The 23224-nt window shown below is 41.1% G+C and overlaps 1 protein-coding gene across 5 annotated transcripts in view; it reads left to right on the forward strand.

Annotated features, from left to right (window-relative positions):
• POLL (DNA polymerase lambda) overlaps positions 1–23224 on the forward strand; it is an 884755-nt gene that overhangs the window by 595459 nt on the left and 266072 nt on the right. For all 5 annotated transcript variants that reach the window (XM_044056348.1, XM_044056347.1, XM_044056349.1 and 2 more), the window contains one exon: positions 17026–17199. In XM_044056348.1, coding sequence (XP_043912283.1) covers positions 17026–17199 — 174 coding nt within the window. The remainder of the gene's footprint in view (positions 1–17025; positions 17200–23224) is intronic.

Here is a 23224-nt window from a genome sequence, read left to right on the forward strand (position 1 = left end):
AGAAAAGTCAACCAGTGTATAGGCAGACTTTTTCAAGGTGGTTGCCATCTGCTGTTGTGTTTTGGTACTCTCACAATTGGAAAACTATTCCTGACAGTGTTAAGACGCATTCCATTAGAGACTTATCTTCTACAATGGCATACTGGAAAGGGGTGGAATCTACACGTATTCTGTAGGCAGCAGCTTAGTCCTCTGTTCAGTCATACATTTGCAAAACACTGCAAGCTGGATTCCTTTTCGAGATCCAGAGCAGGCTTTGCTTGGACCATTTTCCAGGGGCTCCCAGACCCTTATCCTTTCTCTTCCCACGTCGAATAAGCTATGGTATTCTACTGATAGGCTACTGCAGCAGTGAGAATGATGGACATAGTACAGTGTTGTAAGTTGCATTTACCCAGAACTGTACATATTCAAATTCTTCAAGTTTGCAGTAACTGTACTCACTCACCATCCCCCTTTGTTATACATAGTTCTGGTGTAAGATATAATTTGGATTTTTTGTTTCTAACTTTAAGTTCAGGATGAATTACTCTGTGTTTCTTACAGGCAGTAAAGACCTGAAGATTTTTATTTACTCATGCTGCTTCTATAGTTCCCTGTAAGAGGACTTGGCCTATAGGCAGGTAGAGTGACAGTGTGGCAGGGAGTGAAACCTTTTGGAAGCTGGCAGGTTGACGTATCCTTGGCAGGATTCACCCCATAGGCTACAACTGCACTATCTAAACCTCTGTATTATACCATGACCCCCCCCCAAAACGTGCACGCTGATTGGCCAGTGTGCCCATTGTAAATCGAGTTATACTAATGGAAAAAGGTCCGGTCGCCCGGACTTTTTTCCATTAGTATAACTCGTTTTTTAAAACACTGTCTCACTATGTTAAATGGGTTTAACATAGCGAGACAGCTTTAAAATAAGCAACAGAGCTATGTTAAATGGGTTTAACATAGCGAGACAGCTTTAAAATAAGCAATGGAGATCTATGTTGCTTATTTTAAAGCTGTCTCGCTATGTTAAACCCATTTAACATAGCGAGACAGTGTTTTAAAAGCAATGGAGAAAGCAAGATCTCCGTTGCTTTTTAGTGTCTCGCTATGTTAAATGAGTTTAACATAGCGAGACAGTTTTAAAATAAGCAACGGAGATGTCCGTTGCTTATTTTAAAACTGTCTCGCTATGTTAAATGAGTTTAACATAGCGAGACACTAAAAAAAAGCAACGGAGATCTTGCTTTCTCCGTTGCTTTTGCCCACAGCTCTGATGTACTGCGCAGGCGCGCAGTACATCAGAACTGCCGCGGATGCCAGACATCTGCGGAAGGGCAGTAAACAGGCATTATACTATGCCATTATTTAAGAAAAGTATTAGTTTCTTTTCTTAAATAATGTCATGATATAATAGCAATAACCCACTTCTGGGTGTGGGTAATGCTAAATTTACCCACGGTTGGCTTTGTTTGGTCCCTCGAGCTCCGCCCTCGGGACCAAACCACGCCAACCGTGGGTAAATTTAGCATTACCCACACCCAGGCGTGGTTTATTGCTATATCAATTTCCTCCAGTTTTTATGTTTCAAAAGATTCATTAAAATAACAGGAAAAAAGCCCTACATCATTTTAGTAGCTATTTTCTGGGTCCAGTGAAGCTAGTTCTGCCCTACCAAAGAGACACGGGGTATGGCTTCAATTTCTTTCTCACAAAGAGGATAATTTGTTTCAATAACAAAGGAATGTAATGGATTCAGCTTTCCAGTCACTACAACTTGCAAACTGAGAGTCAACATTTTGTTCTCATTAGAAAGTTGTTTGCATCCCAAATTTGTCAAGTCCTGCAGTAAGCTCAGAATTCTTCTATTAGAAAGTGCCCCCCTGACAAAGGAAAGTATTTAATTACTGAGCCACTTTTTTTCTAGTATTTCCCTCTGCATCCATAATTCTTATTTGTTAGCCCATTTATTTTTGTCTCTAGTCTAAAGGTTTAATCTGCTCATCTGTTGAAGCACATTATGTTGCCCTATTACTATGTCTTCTTTGAGATATTCTGTTTGGAGGATTTGCATTTTAAATCTCCTAAAAGCATTTGTTACACAAGTGACTTCTCTAGTTTTGGTTTAGAACCTTTAACAAAACTGTCTTTTAGCGAATGTGTATATTTCCTTTAAAATTCTTATCTTAAAAGACAGCAGTGTTAGTGGCTGTCACCTTTTCAAGGAGTGTGTCAAAGATGCAATCTTTAATGTGCTCCAGACATTGCACAATCTTTCTCAAGGACACTGGCTGTTTCAGTCAGTCCCTAAATGTATGCCTCAAGTCATGCTGTAAATTGCCTGTAACCATCTTACTTCTGAAGAACAGATTCAGCCTAGGATGTGCCAGACAGAACTTTCGATTACATAAATTCATCATAAATAAAAACATAAGACGGAGTCCATTTTTTTGCCACCACTGTTAATCTTCATCCCTTTCCCAGGCAATTAGCAGATTTTTTTCCCTGTCAGCAGAGTACGGGTCGACCAGGATTTGTCGTCATCATTCAGACAGCTATCAGGGGTGTTTCTTGGTTTTTGACCTTTATAGCCCCCATCTGCCAGCACATGCTTGGATAAGCAGGGGAAAGGCACTATTCAATGGGCCACCTGCACTGGTCATCCCTCACTTCTGAAAGAAACATCGCCAACAAGCAGCCTCACTCCCAGCCTTAAAGCACAGGAAGTGGTTTCCTCAGTATCAAACAGGGAAACAGGACTCCACCATCTTATGCCCCCCCAACCCCCCCCCCCCCCACACACACACACTAGGAGAGGTGAGTGGGCCACACCCAACCCCTCATTTCCCTCCCTGCCTGAGACAAGGGGCTGCTAGTCAAACCCCAGTTGTCTGGGTCACAGTCAGAGCTCTATACTTTGCACCACATAGCAAGGCTAGAAAATCAGGCCAACGTTTTGTGTTATTTGCACTGGGCTTAGAAGTGGTTAAGTAAACCATGCCACACTAGATTGCAGTTTGTATTGAATTCTCTTATAATTTTTCAGATAAGCATTTTCAAGAGACAATAAAAGCTAGTTCAGCCAGAGTGGTGTCCGTTTTATTTTTCATGTGTTCTTCTGTTTGCAATTTAAATGGAATTTTCACGGCTGGAGGCAGCTTTACTATAGCCGCAGCCCATAGAATGCTTAATGGGGCTGGCTTGCACCCATTTTTTGGATCTGTGTCTTGGCATGCTACTCATCTTAACATCTAAAACCTAGACATGGAAATGTTAAATGTGTAGTTTGTGATGCTCACAGTTATGATTAGATGATTTAGGTTTCTTATCTTCTTAATAATTAATTTGTCTCCACCCCCCCTTCTTGATTTCATTTTTTGCTTTTCTTGTATGTTTGGTCTAGTTCTACCCATTTCTTATTGTGAGGAACTTTTTTATGGTTGGTGTACACCTGGACTGTTTCACTAGTGCCTGATTACTGTAACGTGGTGCATTAGCTTTGTTCCCATGAAAAGAAGGTTTAGGCACAAAAGTATGATGAAACTTCTCTATTTCCCAATGAGCCAGTTGGAGAACATGACTTTTTGTAACTATTGCAGGATAGTATATGTTTTTTATTACACTGTCATGAAATGGATAGATTCCAAAATTCCAAAATGTGGGTAAGTGCAGTAAGAGAAGAGAGAATGTGTCTGCTTGTACCAGCTAGTTCATACACTACAACCTTAGCCATTGCTTAGATAAATATCGTAGTGTAGGAGTCAGGTGTCCTTCCTTATCACTTTCGCAGTACTCCTTACTAATGAGACATCCTGGCAAGCATAGCCAAACATCCACCGGCATACTAAGGCCTTAGCTCCTTCCAGGTGCCTTATGTCAGACAAATTTCCTTCATCTAAAAGGTAAGGGTACATAAGTGACATACAAGCACCTAATCCTCAGCATTTCTTTGCTGCCAGTCTCAATGCTACTTTTTGAATTTGGTCTGCAAGTTGTTCATCACTTTGCTTCAGTTACCGAGACTTCAAAAGATAAGTACTCCTTTGGAGTCTCTTCTTCCTTTTTTCCGTTGATTGTTTTGCCTTTTACATGTCATCCAGGAAGGGAAAATGTGAAGGTGGAAGGTAGATTCCCCATAAAGCTGGAAATGAGGTGTCTCTCTTGTTTAGGTGCTACCTGCAACCATACTCAGTATGAAATTTGTCAGGTGTTTGTACCAAAGACCCTGCGTAGTTATCTGTCTTCCCTTTCCGTATACTTAGATAACCAGTGTCTGAAGCTTTTAGCTCAGAGAACCATAGCTTCTGATTTTGACTACCCCAACGTTCAGCCTGTGCTTTAGAAAAAGTCTAAAAGTACATGTACTAAGACTTCAGCTGTCCATGCTCTTCTGAACATCTCCGTTAAGTTGGCTGAAGACACAAGGATGGTCCTGTTCAGATGCAGGCATCCTCTGTTATGACCCAGTTGGAGGCTGACATGGTGCTGCCTACCCGCACTTCCAGTGAGGCTGTGCCTATGTCTGCTGCAGACAAGTAAGGGTAACTATGGCTGATTATGTTGGAGGAGTCCTCGGAATTCACCAGATTCTTGTTACGGAAGAAGTTCTTGGCTCCCTTATTGAAGTAAGGCAGGAGTCTGAACCCCCTTAGTTTGTCAGAGCTGATGTTCCTTTAAAAATGAAGCAAAACTAAAAACAGACCTGAAGCTTCTGTAGGTAAGGACCCACACAAAGAATTGCAGGACTTCACTCAGGGTCTTTTTAAATCCCTTATGGCTTTGAAGCCTTCTCAGGGGCTTTCTGTTCCTTCTTCTCTTCCCTTGTCTTCTACTTCTAAATCCCCTCAGGATTCTGATTTCTCTTAAGAGGATGTGGAGATGGATTTTGGGAAAGAGTCCTTGGCCTATTCTTCTCAGATCAATTCCCCTCTTGCCATTGGGTTTGATGAAGAGGATTCCCTTTCTCCTGACCCCCCTTGAAGAATTATCTTTTTTGGGGACACTATTGTTTGTAATGATGGAACATGTTAAATGGGACTGATCTGATGATGTTCTCATTCTGCTTCACTGATGGGGTCACTGATTTGATCCTCAGATCCAACTCGGCCACCTTCAACAGACTTCAGCTTCCAGGCTTGAGATCCTCCCTTACCCAGAGTTCTCTGCCCCTAGCTCAACCTCCTCGGATCCCATTTGCCACCACTGCATACAGACATGGTTACCAGCGCTCGAGCAGATAAGGGTTTTTTTTCTATAATTTTTGATCTTTATATATCTTTCCTAGTAGAGTTTCTCTTAATATTACTTTTCTTTAAGCTTTTACCCTACCCTTTCAGTATTTAAGAGGTGCATTAGGGTTTATTTTTTTCTCTCTCTCCACCTCTTTCTGGACTTTGGCCCTTTTCTCTTCATATAAAATTATAAAAATTAAAAAAAAAAAAAACCTCTTTATTTCTCTTCCTTATTTCATTATGGGTAAATCTCCGGATTTTAAGAGGTGTACCAGGTGTGAGAGGAAAATTCCACAATCGGTTGCACATGATAGCTGTGTTTATTGTTTAGCACTGGCTCACTTGGATTCCCCTTGTAGCATCTGTGAGGGGTTTAATCCTGGAGGCATCCAGGAAAGAAAGAACAAGCTAATTTTAAAGGGCCTTATGCCCAATCCATTGTCTTCTCCAGAGGCTCAAACCCCCTCTAAGGAATCACTCAGCTCTAAGGCGAAGAAACGCCATCTCAAGGAGTCCAGGGCATCATTGGAGCCTCCTATCAATGTTCCAGAGGATTCACCTCAAGGATGTCGGCACTGAGGCCTATGTCAGCTCCGTCAGATCCTATTGATGTGATGGCTCCCAGTAGCCTACAACTTCCTCAAAGTCTCTGGATCCTAAGACTTTGGGTCTGAGCTGTAATACTACCCCTCGGATCAATAGATCTCTGGATCTGCAGTCCTCTTCATGTTCTTCTGGGAGCTCTATTAAATCCATTTCTCCCACAGTTCCATAGAACATTTTGCAGACCCCCAGACACTCGATTGCCTCCTCATTGGCTTCTTCCAGATCCTCTAGTAGCCTATATGATGACGTGGACAAAATGGTGAGATTGATTATTAAGGCTCAGATCCAGATGGGGCTACTTCCAGTTCCGTCCCCTTGTGGATCCTTGAGTTTTCCTCCCACTTCCTTTTCTGATCCATGTTTAGATTTTGGAGCCCCAGAACAGTAGTCTTCCGAGGGATTCGGGGTCGGATCAGAGTCATCAACACCAACAGTGACCTTGACTGCCTCTGCTATGAGGCCTTCAGATCAGATTGAGTACTGAATCTGGGATGTCAAGGACGGATCTGAGGGGTGGGGTTCAACTCCATTATTTTTGGATCTGTCTCTTCCCCTTGGAGCCTCAGACCTCAACAGTGCAGGTCTGGTTCTTTGTCTGAGTCGAGTTCCCGGTGGACTTTCTCCTTCTTCCTTGGGAGCTGTGGTTCCTAGTGCATTCAGTGAGGTATCCCCGGGACTTTCGGCTTTCCAGGTTATAGAAAAGGCTTTCTCTGTAAGCAGAGTACCAGACCCTTTGACTTCTCCTCCCCCTGTACCTGCATCAGATCTGGGCCTTGGATCTTCCATTTCTGTCAAGGGTCAGTTTGCCTCGAAGTACCTCCAGGCCATCCCACCTGAGGTGGCCCCTTTTTCTTCTGACTCCTCCTCTGACTATCCCATAGAGGAGATCTCACAGAAGACTACTTGCAAAAGGAGGCACTTGGACTCCCCTGTGGAGTCCCTCACCGAGGATATGGACTATGATGAGGAAGAGGGGTCTCCCAAATCACCACCGGTTGATTTCTCTTGCAGACATCTTGGAGATCTTAAAACTAAGAGGTGGATGATTGTCCAAAAACCCATCTTTGGAGTAATCCATATTCCTGGAGGCCTTTTTGGCAGGACCATCTACATCTTGGGTAGTCCCATGGTGGATTCTCTTCTAGACATTCTCCCCTATCAGGCTTGGAAGGATCCAGATGCTATAGAGCCAGTACAGAAGCAACAGGACAAGATTCTTTCTCCCCTTGAGGACTGGACCTTTTGGAGTAAGGACATCTCAGTTGACACTATGGCAGTGGCAGCTGCTACCAAAAAAGAGCATGCCCGGCAGTGCTAGAATGTCAATCTGCCGAACAGGGAGTCCAGAGCACTGGACAGGTTCAGGAAGCATGCTTTTGCTTCAGAAACTTTTTTGCTTAGAGCACTCATTTACCTGGCACATTTTTTTTGCCTTCAGGGAGACCTGTTTAAGAAACTCCCCGAATCCTTGGCATAGTGCTTGCCTAAGGAAGAGTTGGATAAGATTTCTCCTAAGCTAACTACTCTTATTTCCGTAGCAAATTCTTCCATGAAGTTTGTTTCCCACTCAGCAGAAGGATTTTCAAGAAAGCTGCTGAAAGCCGTGACTCTTGAGGAATGCTGAATTTATTTATACGCTAAATAAAACATGTTTTTCGTCTAACACAAATGGCTAGACTTCATCAGAAAGAAAGCAAACCAAGCAGTGTCGGTTAAAATTCAAAAACAATATATAAACTCCCCGCCAAATGCTGTAATGATCTCGCTCATTCTTAAAGGCTTAAGCTCATAAAAATACTATAAACCTTTTATATGTAAATAGTTTAACTTACTTTGTACAAATTTATGCTCAGCAACAACCATGCTTCAATGAATACCATGTTACAAAACAATGATAACAAACAAATAAACTACAATTCAAAATACATAAAACCCGATAGTATTATCCTATCATGTTGTTTAAAATGTTATTTAAAATGAATTGCCTAGCAAGAGTCACGGCTTTCAGCGGCTTTGTTCAGTAGTTTGTTTTTATCTCTGTTCGCAGCAGAAGGATCTTCAAGGGCACCCGGCACTGGCATTGTGATACATCGGCATGCTTGGATGAGGCTTTGTGATTTCACGGAGCACTTTAAGGCATCTTTTGTCAATGCCCCCTTTGATGGTTCTTCACTGTTTGGACCTTCAGTTAAGGATACCCTGACCTGCAGTGAGCAAGAAGGTAAGACCTTGTCTGCAGTGGGGATTTAGTTTTCCACCCCTCAACAAACCTACTAAGGAATCAAAGAGGGGCTAAGAATTCTTGGTTCTGTAAGTCACAAGGTTCTTTTCCTGATCAAAGTGGAGAGTACTCCTCCAGAGGCAGTGAAGGATGCTAAAATGGAACACACTGCCCAAGAGGCAGAGGACATCTGCAAAACCAGGGTTTCAGGGAGCCTTTTACCGACAAGCCCTCTCAGTGCTCCTGAAGCACTGCCCAACTATATGACTCTGGAGGCAGTCAAGGACCATTTTTCTCTGCACTCAAGCACCTGGGCCCAGATAACGACAAATGCTTTGGTGCAAAGCATAATATCTGGAGATTGTTACATTCCCTTTTCTCTACCCCCTCCAAAGATTCAAAAGAAACTCCCCAACATTACACCCAGCCAGAAGGAGTTGGCAGTTATAGAAATCAGAAACTTAGTACAAAAGAGAGTCATCCAAGAGATCCCAGCTGAATAGAGAGGATTTAGAACTTACTCCCATTTCTTTTTGGTGCCAAAGAAAACAGGAGACCTGAGGCCTATCTTGGCCGTAAACAATTTCAGCTTATATGTGAAGAAAGAGAAGATTTGGATGGTAACAGTTTAGTCTATCCTTCCATTACTAAGGAAAGACTATTGGATATGCTCTGCGCACTTCAACGATGCTTACTATTACATAAAAACAGACAGGCACTCCAGAAGTCATCATGCTTCTGACCTAGGAGCCAGTCACTTACATTTCAGAGCCCTGCCTTTTGGTCTCACCACAGCTCCCTGGGTGTTCATCAAGTGCATGGCAGTGGTTGCAGCTCATTTTCGACTGAAAGATTTCAGGTATTCCCATATTTAGATGACTGGCTCCTGACTGCCCCCACACAGCATTTACTTACACAGGCCAGAGACTATCTTTACCAAATATTCCACTTCCTTGGCATTACCATAAACGTAGACAAGTCACAACCACTGCTGGTTCAAACTTTGGCATTCACTGGGGTCCAGCTGTACACCGTTATGCAGATAACTTCCTTACCTCAGCACCTCATCAACACCTTGATGCTCCAAGTTCAAGCCATTCTATCTCATCTATCTCCTCCTGCCAAATTGATGCTGTGAGGCCTGGAGTCTATGGCAGCTGCTATAATTTTGATTCTCTTAGCCAGGTACTATATGTGTGTTTTTCAGTGGACACTGTCTGTTCAGTGGTCAATTCTACATCAACCCCTATCTGTTCCTATCAGGTTGACCAACATTTGCAGGACTCATCTACAGTGATGGATTCGCTCGGATCTGTCATTTGGCAGACCTTGCACCCCCCCCCCCCAACAGCCGCAGTGACCACAGATGTTTTCCATCTGGGGGGGGGGTCATTTCGACAAGAAGATGGTCGAAGGCGCATTGACTCTGATAGAGACCACTGATAGAAATGAAACGTAAAAGGTTTCTGATGAAGTCTCCAGTGCAGTAGATGAAAGATGAAAGCATTAAATCCTATTTGGTGAATAAATGTTTTTTTTTACTATTTTCGACTTGGAATGGACGACTTCTGAGTTTCTCTTGCTGGAAGGGAATGCTGGTGCTACTAGCGTTACCTTTTACATTTCATTTTTATCAGTTGTGTTGTAGAAACTCTAACAGTGTTGTGATCCAATAGAGACCAGATTGCATATCAATGTCCTGGAGATGAGAGCTGTCCTCTTACTGTTGCAAACCTTTCTTGAGACTCTCCCTCTAGGGACCGTTGATGTTCACACAGACAACATGTCAGTAATCTCGTACATCAACAAGCAAGGAGGAACCCATTCACACCCCTTCTGCAGAGAGGCCATGAGGGTTTGGGAATGAGCAATCTCTTCAAACCACTTCCTACTTGCAACACACATACTGGGAAAGTCCCGCATTTTAGCAAATAGGTTCAGCAGATCCATTCTGATGCCTTACGAGTGGTCCCTCAACCCATCAGTAACGAACAGGATATTCGACTGTTGGGGACTTTCCTGCTGCGATCTCTTTGCGTCCCCTTACAACAACAAATGCAGCAGTTATTTTGCTCTGATCCCTCCCTCAGGGAGTTCCCCCTAGGGATGCTGTGGTCCACGATTGGCCCTCCAGTCGTCTTTATGCCTATCCTCCTCTATCTCTGATCCCAAAATTTCTTCAGAAATCCAAACAGTTAAAGAGCACAGTGATCCTCATTGCCCCCTTTTGGCCTCATCAGATTTGGTTCCCCTTCCTCTGTCTCACCTCAAACATCCTCCATGGAAACTGGAGCCCAAACTGGATCTCTTGTTTCACCCAACACTAGGACTCCACCTGGATCTCCCCTCACTCAAGTTAACTGCATGGTTTCCCCAGTTCCCATGATTGATAGAAGGGTCCAGGTTCTCTTCTCCAGTAAAGGCTATCATTCTGGCTTCTCAAAAAGCTTCAACCAAGAAGGTATATAAGAGTTAATGGAAGAGATTTTCTATTTTGGCTGCTTAACACTTTGATTCCTTTTCAGCTCCTATTTCCTTAATCCTTTCCTTCCTGGAGTCTTTAAGCATGGTTCTAGTTTTGTGACCATTAAGCTCCAGTTAGCTGCCATATCCAATTTCCATTTGGGATTACCTTTGGTATCTGTAGCCTCAGCCAGGTTATGTAAAGCCTTTATGAAAGAATTTTTCTCATTAGGCCTCCAATCAAGGATCCAACTCCTCCGTGGGATTTGACTGTCATTTTACAAGCTTTGAGTCAAAGTCCCTTTGAACCGGCTAATGATTGTGACTTGAAATATTTATCCTGGAAGACTGTTATACTAGTTGCATTACTTCAGCAAAAATGTTTTCCTGAATTGTAGGCCCTTTCATCCAAGAGGCAATATAAATCAATGCATTCAGTTGCCATGTTTTCCCTAACTATTCCAACAAAGGAGAATATGTGTTACATTCCTTGGATGTTCACAGACCATTACACTTCTACCTTCATAGGAAGAAACAATCCAGGAAGTCAGAGCAATTGTCTGCGTCTTTGGATAACCAGTTCTATATCTTTTGTTTATGAGAAAAATGTTTTGATGTTACTTAGTCCTTCAAAAGCCCATTCAACAAGATTCATAGCCGTATCAGCAGCTTTTTCATTAAGAATTCCTATTGATGACATTTGTGCTGCAGATACTTCGTCCAAGTCTCATACTTTGGTCAACCATTATAAGTTGGATATGGTTTCCAGGAACAGAACATCCTTTGGCTCCTTGGTGCCCTGGCATATCCTTCCTTGAGGCCACTTGAGAAACCATGTAGCTGGGGACTCTGACCCATCAGTGAAGCAGAATGAGAAGGACAACATCAGATTTCTTAGTTATGTACTTTTAACTTTGTATCTGTGTTGTCCCCTTCTCGTTCTGCTTCACCTTCCCACCCAGTCATCCCTCTCCAAGAATACCATGGTTCTAGAGGATCTGGAATAGCCTTTGTTGGAACCTGTGTTCCAGGCTGAGCCCTTGGTTCCTTTTCTTCTGTTTATTAGGAGCAGCAAACTCAATTTGAGGAGGTTGAGCTAGGGGCAGAGGATTGTGGGTAAGAGAGGAGCTGAAGCCTGGAAGCTGAAGTCTGTTGAAGGTGGCCAAATTAGATCCAAGGATCAGATCCGTGACTCCATCAGTGAAGCAGAAAGAGAAGAGGACAACACAGATACGAAGTTGTGGTAAGTACATAACTAATAATTTCAGAATTTCTGATATCCAAAATGGGTACTATGACCTTTTGCAGCCTGACTTGCCCCAGCCTTCTGCAATCCATCCAGTGTTGAATGCCCTGTTAGACAATTTTTCCTCTGCTTCCCAGGCTCCTGATTCCTAGCCTCCTGCTCCAAAGAAACTGGACAGGTTCTATAAAGTACCTCAGGTTCAAATGTTTTTGTATAAATGCCCTTCTTCTGACCCTGCAGTGATTTCTCTGACTACTGATAAGCCTTCTTAGTAACTGCTCTCTTTCAAGCTTTTATCCCTTGACAAGGACAGTAGGGCTGTGGACCGATATGGGAAAAAATGTATACATCTGCCACGTTAGACTTCAAGGCCAAAAACTAACAGACCCATATGACAAGGTATGTCCTGGCTGTTCCTTCTAAACTTGGGGGGGGGGGGGGGGTCCTGTCTGATATGCATGATTCCAAAGTTAAATCTTCTGATATTTCCATTCTGAGCTCTGCTTCCCAGGTACCTCATCACTCTATCAAATGCAGTTATGATGTCTCTTTTAGGGCAGCTGTTTGAGACTCTATTGTAAGGAGGTATTCCTGTTTGAGGTTGCAGTCACTCCCTGAAGACTTTAAAGTTAAATTACTGGATTCTTCCTTAGAAAATATCAGAATCTCTGTGGGTCTGCTGCTCCCAAGCTCTTCAAGGCTTGCAGAATAAGGTAAAGGTCATGCAGGACCTGAAACAGATTATCTAGCTATTATTTGTAAATTTCTGAGGAATTACCCTTCTAAATAATCCTTTGTACGTGGGCAACAAAGACAGTTTCCCAGAGGTAAGAGATCTTCTAAGAGGGTTTATTCTTATAAGTCTTTTCAGGGTTCTAAGGGTTAAAAGCATTCTTTTCTTGACAAATCTACCTCTGCTTGACATACAGCCACTTCTACCCCTTGGCCAGATGGGTCTATATTACATGATCAAACGTTTAGGTGAATGAACACCTAAACATTTACTTGTAAATGAACACCTAAACGTTTACCTGTAAATGTCAAACTCTGACAATCGCGAACAGCCATTTACGCAAATGTTTTCCCTTGGAAAAAATTTGTTTGGCCATCATTGGTAATTTCCCCTTTTCCCCAGTGTAGAGTGATCTCGGAGTTAGTATATTTAGTTAGGGGGGTGTGGGGGGCACAGGCCCCCACTTGATTAGTTTAAAGGTTTGTTTTGTTTTCTATGGCCAAGCAAATTTTTCCCAGGAAAGCATTTGCATAAGTGGCCGTTCGCAGTTTTAAGGGTTTGACATTTACAGGTCGATGTTAAGGTGTTCAGTCACCTTAACATTTGATCATGTAGTATAGACCCGGCCAGATTACTTTTCCCCTCAAACTGACTCTGTCTTTTCCAGTTTGGCAACAGATCACCTCAGATTTCTGGGTGCTTTCCTTTATTCAGAAAGGTTACTTCATGGTATGTAAGTCGCTTCCTCCCTTTTTGGCCTTTCCCTAACCTCTTTGCCAGGTTCCTTGCTTTCCTTTGATTCGTCAAGACCTTTTGGTGCAAGGAACCATTCAACCTAGTTCTCCCTGTCAGTGCAGTAAAGGGTTTTATTCCAGAATGTTCCTGGCTCCCAGGAAGGTGGTCTCCTGGAGGCCCATTCTGGATCTCTCCTTTCAGAGTACATTTCTAAAAGTTCCCCATTCAAGATGTTGCCTCTCCAGTCTATTTCTCTGTTGCATCCTCAGGCCTTTCTGGTGTCTCAAGATCTGAGGGATGCCTGCCTTCATATTCCTGTTCAACCTTTCTTCAGGAAATGTTTACATTTCTTTGTTTCCTCCTGACATTTTCATTTCTCTTCTTTGCCTTTTGATCTTTCTATACCTCCAAGAATCTTTACCAAATATCTGGCACCAACGCTAGGCTTCTGTAGACTTCAAGGGGTTCATATCTTCCCTTATTTTGATGACCTTTTGATTCAAACCCCCCCTCCCCCCTCAGCAACTTCTACTTCAGGATCTATAACATTCTGTATCTGCTCTGCACTGTGGGGTCACTTTAAATTTCAAAAAGTCTGTCCTGACCTCTTCTTACTATCCAGTTTTCTAGGTTGCAAGATTCAGACCTTGCCAATGTTTTGCTTTCTCCTCTCAAGATCCTTTCTCTGATGGTTTATTTCCAATTCCTTCTTCCTCTTCAGGTTGTGTCTGCAAGAAAATTTCTTTGAGCTGTGGGGTTCATGGCATCCACCACTTCTATAGTCCACTTCGCCAGACAACACATGAGGGTGTTTCAGTGGTGTCTTAGGACTGTTTGGCTTCAGCACTGCCATTTTCTGGACTTTCATCCCTCTGTTGGTTTGCCGTAAACTTCAGTTCCTCTAGTGGATTCATAAGATTTTCTCTGAATCCTGGCCTACCTTTCCAGGCTCTTCATCCCACTCAGGACCTTTGTACAGATGCTTCATGTCAGAGTTGGGGAGCCTCATCCAATTGCATCAGAGTTTTGGGAGTTTGAGCTTCACAGTAACTGGCAGGCTATGTCAATATTAAAAAGATGAGAGCTCAGATTCTGGCTCTTAAAGCTTTGCATTGCCTTTGGGTCTCAGGTCTTTTGAGAATTTTTACAGACAATTCCACAGTTATGTCGTACATAAGCAAGCAAGGGGGCACAAAATCATAGCTTCTATGCAGGCTGGCTCTTCAGGTGTGGGATTTTGTGATTTACCATCAACTGACCCTTTATGTGGCCTACATTTTTTCAGAGCATAGTTTAGTAGCAGACAGTGTCAGCAGGTCCAGGACAAACACTTCGGATTGGATGCTTCACAAGAAAGTATTCCTTGGCATTGTTCATCAGTGGAGTATTTCTCAAACTGATCTTTTTGCTTCCTTCTGAACAGAGAGATCCCCAGGTTCTCTTCCCAAGTGCCAGGTCCTGTGGCTTGTAAAGTGGATGCTATGTATTTTTCCTGGGAGTGGATATTTCTGTATGGCTACCTACCCTCCTGTTTAAAATTTACCATGAGTCATGCACAAGATCATGGCTCAAAGTCTTGTTGGTGACTCGTCTTTGGCCAAGACAGCACTGGTTCTCCCTTTCATCTGCCCAGGGGCGATCATCACAAGTTACCTCAGAGGAAAATCTTACACAGGACAAGGGAGTTCTCATTCACATAATTTACTCACCCTTCATTTTACTGTATTGGGTGACAGGGTTTTGTTTCCTTTTAGACACCAGTCTTCTGAGGATGTGCTTCAGGTTTTGCAGAAGGCCAGAAAAAAACACTACTAGAAAATACTGTGCAACTATGTGGAAGAGATTTTCTATTTGGTGCCACAAATCTGAACTGGACTCTCTCTCTTTCTCTGGGTATTCCTACTGCTCTTCCTTATCTGTGTGAGACAGTTCTGTTTGTCTGCCCCTGAATCCACCTCTTTCTTCTAGGTTTGAAGTCAAACAATTGGTAGCGAAGAAAGCCTATTCCTTCTTCATGGGACCTTGATTTTGTTCTTAAAGTTGACTCAACCGCCATTTAAGCCTGCAGTTTCTTCTTCTTCTTCCTTGCAACTCTGTACTTTGAAAAATCTTCTTTTGGTGGCTTTTACTTCTGCCAAGAGGGTTTCTGAACTTCAAGCACTCCTGGTAGTTCCCTTTTTTCTGTTTTTGCTTAGAGATATAGCTTCTCTTTGTACTAATCCTTTTATGCTCAAGGTAATTAGTAATTTGTCCTTGAATCAGATCATTCATCTGCCATCTTTTTTCCCTTCTCTACAGAATGATAGTGAGAGGATTCCTTATACCTTTAATTTGCACTGACAGCTCAGATATCACCTGGATAAGACTAAGGATATTTGGAAATCTGAGCAGCTTTTTGTTTCTTTCCATTCCAAGAAATTGGTTTAGCTGCTCCAAAGAAAGCCATCTCTTCTTGGATTTCTATGGACATTACTTTTTGCTATTCTCTACACAGTAAGCAGCTTTATCCTTCTGTTCATGCTCATTCTATCAGGGTGGTGGTCTCTTAATGGTGTTTTTTCCAGGGGTCTGCATACTAGATCCATTTTGGAAGCTGCTACTTGGTCTTCTGTACACATGTTTAATAAGCACTACAAGATGGTTGTGATTTCTACAGCCAAAGCTTGTTTTGCCAGGGCTATCCTGCATGGTTTATTGGCGGACTCTCTGTGGCTTTCTCCTCTCACCCTCTCCAGTAGCTTTTGTACTCTCCTTTTAGTAAGGAATACTGAAACAGTGAAAAGGAAGGACAATAGTACAGTTGTGTAAGATCTTAACCGTAAGTGTAGATGTCCTACTTATCACTGTTGCAGTATTCTGCCAAGGTCTATATTAGCATGTCGACAGGGCAGAGCAGCAAATGCCCTTATGAGACACATATTAAACGAAATGCCTAAATCTCTAATGGCCATAACAGTGATTTTTTTTCCCCAGAGAAATAAATTGCTGGGTTGTTGTCGGGAATTTGCCATTTCCTCCCCTGTAGTGCGATCTCGGAGATGGTATATGTAAGTGGGGGGGGGGTGAAGCCCCCACTTTATTTTGCCTGTCTGTCTGTTTTTTTATGTTGGTACATCTATTTTTTTCCCTGGGGGGAAAAAAAAATCACTGTTTGGACATTCGAGATATTGAAATTTCGTTTAATATGTGTCGACGTTAGGGTGTTCGCTGTTTTGCCCTGTCGACTTGCTAATATAGACCCTTCTGTCCCTCCCTCCTTCCCCTTATTTTGCTCTATTTCTTACCCTCTGGCCCGAGGTTGGGGGGGGTTCTCTTTCTTTTCTGGATGTACATCAACTTGCTCTTCCTCTAGCATTGCTGTGGTTCTCGTAGGGCAATTTGGTGCTGAGGGTTAGGTACTTGTACATCAGTTATGCACCTTACACCTTAGATATAGGAAAGCCTGACATAGGGCGCCTGAAAGGAGCTAAGGCTTTGGTATGCTGGCCAGAAATTCGGATATCCTCCGCAGGATATCCCTTCAGTATGTGCAACAATGAGGAGTAGAAAATCTATTGTTGTGGTAAGATCGTATACAGCTGTACTTTCACCAGAGTTATTCAGAACCTATTCAGGCTGTAAAGACAAAAATGCTTCAGTCATCTTTTATGATAAGTAACTCACACATGTACTTTCCACAAAAAAATGCTGCATGAAGCGGAAGGATCAGAAATAAATGTGACCATTTGAACAACAAAATAGTCTAAGAAGTAATTTAGTGCCTTATGTTTATCTGAAAGTCTCAGCAGCTGTGTTTCCTGTCTGATAGGAAGCTTGTGCTATCCCAGGAATTGGAACACGAATGGCTGACAAGATAAAAGAGATCCTAGAAAGTGGACATTTACGCAAGTTGGACTACATTGGTGAGACTGTCCCTGTGATGGAACTCTTCTGTAATATCTGGGGAGTTGGTATAAGGACAGCGCAAATGTGGTATCAGCAGGTAATCATTCTACACTTCTGTGTTACAGTCTACAAACAATAATTCTGAGTTCTTGCCTGCTTGTTTCCCTCTCTTTTTTTTTTTCTTTCCTACTCCCATTTCTCTTCCGTTATTGCTTCATCTTTATGATTAATAGAAATGTGTAACATTTTCTTGTGGGATTTATTTTGTTATAAAATTTTGCCTATGGAGTGCTTCAGTTTAGTGGCATAACATTCATCCTTTTACACATTTATGTGAGTGAATAAAACAAATATTACTGTTCCACGGAGGAGTATAGTATGACTGCTGGTAAAACAAAGGTAAGTCCCAATAAGCAAGATAACAGTAGCAGTCAACGAATATGGCAACACTCAATCACCACTAACATAAAAATATTATTTTGTAACTATATTATGGGTTCTCTTACAGTGCTCAGGCCCAAGGGTCATTTAGGAGTACTGATTCATTAAATGCAGTGTTGCAGATTTTCTCAGCCACCCAATATTAAAAAAAACTTTTGTGGCATCACATTTCTTTCTTTAATTTACTTCCTTGCATTGAGTGCAGTGTGCTTCGCTGTAATGCCATCAGATGTATTCATTTATGTTTATATTTTTGCATTTCTTTACTTATTTGCTTACTTGCATGCATTTATGTGGAGGTTTGCACTTAAAGCACAAGTATCAAAGTGGATTTTTTTCCCAGTAGAATTGTAGACTACTACTAAGCAGGGTATGGCAGAAAAAAATATTGGTGTTCTCTGAAAATTATTTGAGATATTATGCTACTAGTCTTTATTGTAAATCAAGATAAAAAGCTACTTTGTTTGTTAAACCTGCAGCTGTGAACAAAAGAGCATCGTGGAATGTTTAACTAGGAGCAAAGTAAGAAACACTGTAAAATCAGACTGACATTATGACTTTGTTTGTAACAAATATTTTATGAATAGAATGGCTTTCTAATGAAATATTGGCACTTTTAATGCCGAGTGCCAACAGACCAAAAAAAAAAAATCAAAACTGCAGAAGAGTAAATCTCTTTTCTCCTTTAAACTTGTTTTTTTGCAGGGGAGCAAGCCCCCTGAATCCCCAGTTTGGGATCAAGCTCCTTCAAAGTTGTATGTGTGTGTGTCTCTCTCTCTCTATATATCTATATATATATATCTATATATATATATATATAGATATATATATAGATATATATATTTATATAAAATGTATGTCTATATATATATATATATATATATATATATGTGCATGTGTGTGTGTATATATATATATGTATATATAATATATATATATATATATATATATATATATATATATATATATATACACACACACACACACACACACACACCAACTCTGAGATTGCCATACCTCTAAGAAACGGGAATATTCCGAGAAATAGCCATCTCGGACTTGGTATATACAAGTTAATATTTTCAGCCATTTAATTCCCTGTATTTTAGGACTTGCTCATTTGGGTCCTGACTTTTCAAATGGTTACCAAACAGAATAATTTTAATTATGGGAAAGATTAGTAAATACAGGAATGTGAAGGGTAATTGTCAGTGTAACTAGGAAATAACTGAAACGTACCCAGTAGAGAGTCCTCGAGGTTAAAATCCACCTTTAATAAGAACATAAAACACAGTATTAAGCGCGTTCATCCCTACAAACAGGGGACTTCATCAGAATACATACTTCATTTTACAAACACTTCGTAAACTTTTTTCCACTGGCTGTTTTAAACTTTTCATATTAAGTTATACACTGGTTTTGGTAACTAATGTTAATTGGTTAATGTTCTAACCAATGGTGTGGAGGGATATTTAACTGTTTTGGAAACTGATGAAGTCCCTGTTTGTAGGAATGAAAGTGGTTAATACTGTGTTTTTTGTTCTTATTAAAGATGGATTTTAGGGCGGCCACGGTGGTGCAGCAGTTAGCATTGTTGCCTCACAGCAAGAGGTTCTCCGGTTCGATCCTTGGCTGGGGTGCCTTCTGTGCGGAGTCTGCATGTCCTCCCAGTGGTCGTGTGGGTTTCCTCTGGGTGCTCTGGTTTCCTCCCACATCCCAAAGACATGCTTTAGGTGGATTGAACACTCTAAATTGGCCCTGGGCGTGAGTGCGTGCCTGTGTGTGCCTTCTGTGGAAGGTTGGACGCCGGGCTGGCAGCTCGACACCATAAAAACTCTGCTGCCAATCATGAGTGGACTGGTGATCCACTGTGGCAGCCCCTAACCGGGAAAAAGCCGAAAGAAGAAGAAGAAGATTAAAGTTGGATTTTAACCTTGAGGATCCTTTATTGGGTGCGTTTCATTTATTTCCTAGTTTTGGTTGTACTTTCTATGCACTGCACCTTTTATTGTGTGTAATTGTCATAAGAAAATTTTCTAGAGGTGTGACAATATGAGCTGCCGTTTAAGTAAAAAAAAGGAATAATTACTGCATTATGTTGCTGTCAGTTTGAGTGTGAATGATGAGGAAAAGAATATTCAAAGAGAATAATCTAAACTGAGGAATTGTTGATTTGCTGGTTTGTGTATATATATATATATATAGTTAGCTATGTAGCCTGCCATTTTGGCTTTGTTTTTTGTGTAATCTCAGTAAGCTGATGAATCCTATTTGTGAGTAATGTCTATTGCCGCAACATGATTTATGTCTAAATTCAAGATGGAATACAGTCAGACCTTTACATTTGGAAAGCCAGCTTTGCAAATCAAACAATCCAGTGCATTAATTGTCTGGGAGGTGGAGTGCTTAAGTGCCATCACATACATTAATGTATTTTACTTGGTTAAAAATCAATAATTGCAAGATACTATGGTATCATATAAGTACATATAATTTAAAAGCAATGATGACAAGATAGAGTGATGTGGTAGGAGTAGAATAATGCATCATTATTCAGCCTTGTATTATTTTAAGCAACTGTAAAAGTTTGATAAATGTCACTTAATCATAATTCCATCTGAACAGCTTTGGGTTATAGACAGCGGGGAATATAAAACTGCGCTTTGTCAGTGGGGTATTTGGGCTTAGTGATCAAACTTACTGAGTGTAAACAGACAGTGGTGGCAGAGTAAAGGATAGGATTATGTGAGGGTGAAAATATTTCAGACTTTGATTAGTAGGTAGATAAGATGATAGAAAATAGAAATGGAAGTTGAATATTGAACTAGATGAGATGATTGTAAAATGAGGTTGTCATTTATCATGGAAAAATATTATGTGACACTATAACTGTATATCCAGCTACTGGGCACAGTTTCAAAGACATTTTGAAAGTTTGTTTTTCTGTGATTAAATTAAATTTTGATGAGAGTTTGTTTCAGATTAAAATTACAAGTACAGAGAATAATGCGTTAGCCATTACCTGTATGGGTTATAGTCTGCCAAACATATAATGGCTGTCCAGTCTTCCAATATCGCTGACTCCCCACTACACTTGTGGCCAGGCTGTTGTAGCCTGAGCTTCAGAGTGACCAAACAACAGGCTAGGCACCAAAACCCCCTAGTACTTGCTTGCTGCTAATGAGACCATTCCTGCTGGTCTTCAGAGAATCGACAGTCAGTTCATATCTTCCATTGCTTGCAGATAAGTCCCCATTGGGGAATTCTTCCATACATAATTATTTTTGTCTGTGTTTTGACAAGAATAAGGACAGTGTCTTTTTAAGAGGACTGGCATTGTTATGTTTACAATTTTACTGATAATGTCTCCCTTGACAGGATATTTTTAGCTGAGGATGGTTATTTTAATTTTGGGCACTTATTTGTGATACATGTGTAATGCTTTTATACTGTTTGCACTCTGTTTTTTTTTTTTTAAAGTAAGTTTGTTAATGCTTATGTACACTTCACGGCAACTTACCTTCCAACCTACTCCTTCAAGCTGTGCTAACTAGATTAAAAAAAATATTCCTGGGAATTTTGGAAGAAAACTGTACTGTTTGTGCATTCACTTTTGATTTTTATCGGAACAGGGGTGAGGATGTTTGTGTGAGTAGTGCTTATGAACACTTTAGTGACAATTTATACTGTGACCAACTCCTTCCATCTGCAATTATCTGTGAACATGTCTCTCTCTCTCTCGCTATTTCTTTTTTCAGCAGCAACATGGTAACAATTACCAGCCCTTTGTTTCCTTCTGCTGCTGCCCCTAAGAAAATGATAACTTCTAGGGGAGCCTTTACTGACACCATGGTTTCAGTCAGCGGCTCAGCCATTGTTGGGTGACTCTGTAGTGGCCACAATTTGTTCCTCAGACTACTAATTGATTTCCCCTGGACCCTTTGGCATAGTCACTACCACCATCATAGACTATGGGTTAGCCACATCCTCTCTGCTTGTTCCATTGGCCATCCTAAGAATGGAAGAACTACTTTCTTTGGGCTTGGGAGCTTCACCAAGAAATTCTTCCCAGGGTGGCTGAGGTAAAAGACATGTTTCCCTGGCTGAAGTGGCATCTCCTTAAGTCATCTCAGTCTAGGGATGTTCCTAAGAAAAAGAAACCAAAAACTTGACATGAGTATTGTAAAAACAGTATTTCTGTATATAAAGATTAATAAATACTTTGCTGTAGGCTTTGAATCTGGTGGAACAGCATGGGGACATCACTAAAAATATAGTTCCACAATAACTAAGGATCCTTTATCAGATAATTCTGATAAGCATAGAGACATGGCTTCTTCTGTCATTTCTTCACATGTCCCTGATTTTGAGTTTGAGGGGAGTGATTCCTCAGTTTCTTGTATAGTATATTTTTTTTTTTTGCTAAGACTTATGTCTAGAAGGAGTAATTTATTTCAGTGGGAACAGTTGGATGTTCCTTCTTATTTAAGAAAATAGTATGACATGTTGCAAGTTGATATGCCACTTACTAACACTATTCCTCATGTTATGAGATCCTTTTTGGATGCTTTTGACTTAACCTACAATAATCCTGATAGCCAGTCATCAGTCCTTAAAATCAGAAAAGCTTTCTAAAGTTCTTCAGTCCAACAAGTATTTGTTTTCTCATCTTGGGTCTGACCCAGCAGCTATTTCTGTTTCTTCTCCAGCTACCAACAAATGTTTGGTCAATTCTAATCCTTCTCATTCTGACAGACATTGTGAAGTCTTTGACAGGCTCGGAAAGGGAATTTCTTTTTCTACTGCTGCTGCTTTCATTTAACCTTCAGCATTTTGAACTGCCTAGCTCTTATGCTGAAGTATATGTTGTCCTTTGTTGATAGTTTGAGGAACTTTTCAATCATTTTGCCTTCAGAAGATAAATTCTTTCTGAATCTAATCCTATTGCTACTTTTTCTCAAGTGTCTAAACATTCTTTAAAGAGTGTGTATCATTGTACTGATTGTGCCCAGGGCTGCAGCTACTGTTACTGTGATGAGACATTTTGCTTGGATATGTAGTTGGACATATTCAAAGGAGGTTAAGTATGAGGTTTTGAATTCTGCTTTGGATAAGGAGGTTTTGGTTGGTCATGCTTGTTGCTCGGGTACTCACAGCAGTTCAAAGAAAGTGACAAATTGATTCAAGGGGTTACCAACATTTTTCAACTCTCTTTCCTGAAATCTACTAAATCCTCTGGTGCCTTTTTAAAAAGCAAAACAAGCATACCCAACAAGCTTCTGCAAGCAGGACTGTAAGGAAAAAAAGTGACAGGAAGGATCAAATAAAAAAAAAAAAAGCACTGATCCTTTCAGAAAAAAAGAGACAGTCCTCCACTTAAGAATAGGGTTGCCACCTTTCCATTGTACCATTTCCTAATAAGCAAGCCATGTCCCTGTATGTTTTAACCACTCCCCATCTGTTGGTAATCCCACCTCATGTATCAAGCCACACCCAGCCAAAATCAACAATTTTGAATTGCACATACATTCATTGAATGCAGCATGTACAATGAAACAAGGGAACTTTCTAAAGGTACAACATTTCTTATTAAGCTGAATATAATAGAGGTACAAGTGGTGCTGCGGTAGCGTTGTCGCCTCACAGCAAGACGTTGTCGTGTTCGATTCTCAGCTAGAGCG

Source organism: Protopterus annectens, chromosome 14.part0 (assembly GCF_019279795.1).
Source record: "Protopterus annectens isolate FY-2018-M chromosome 14.part0, PAN1.0, whole genome shotgun sequence".
Lineage (NCBI taxonomy): Eukaryota > Metazoa > Chordata > Ceratodontiformes > Protopteridae > Protopterus > Protopterus annectens.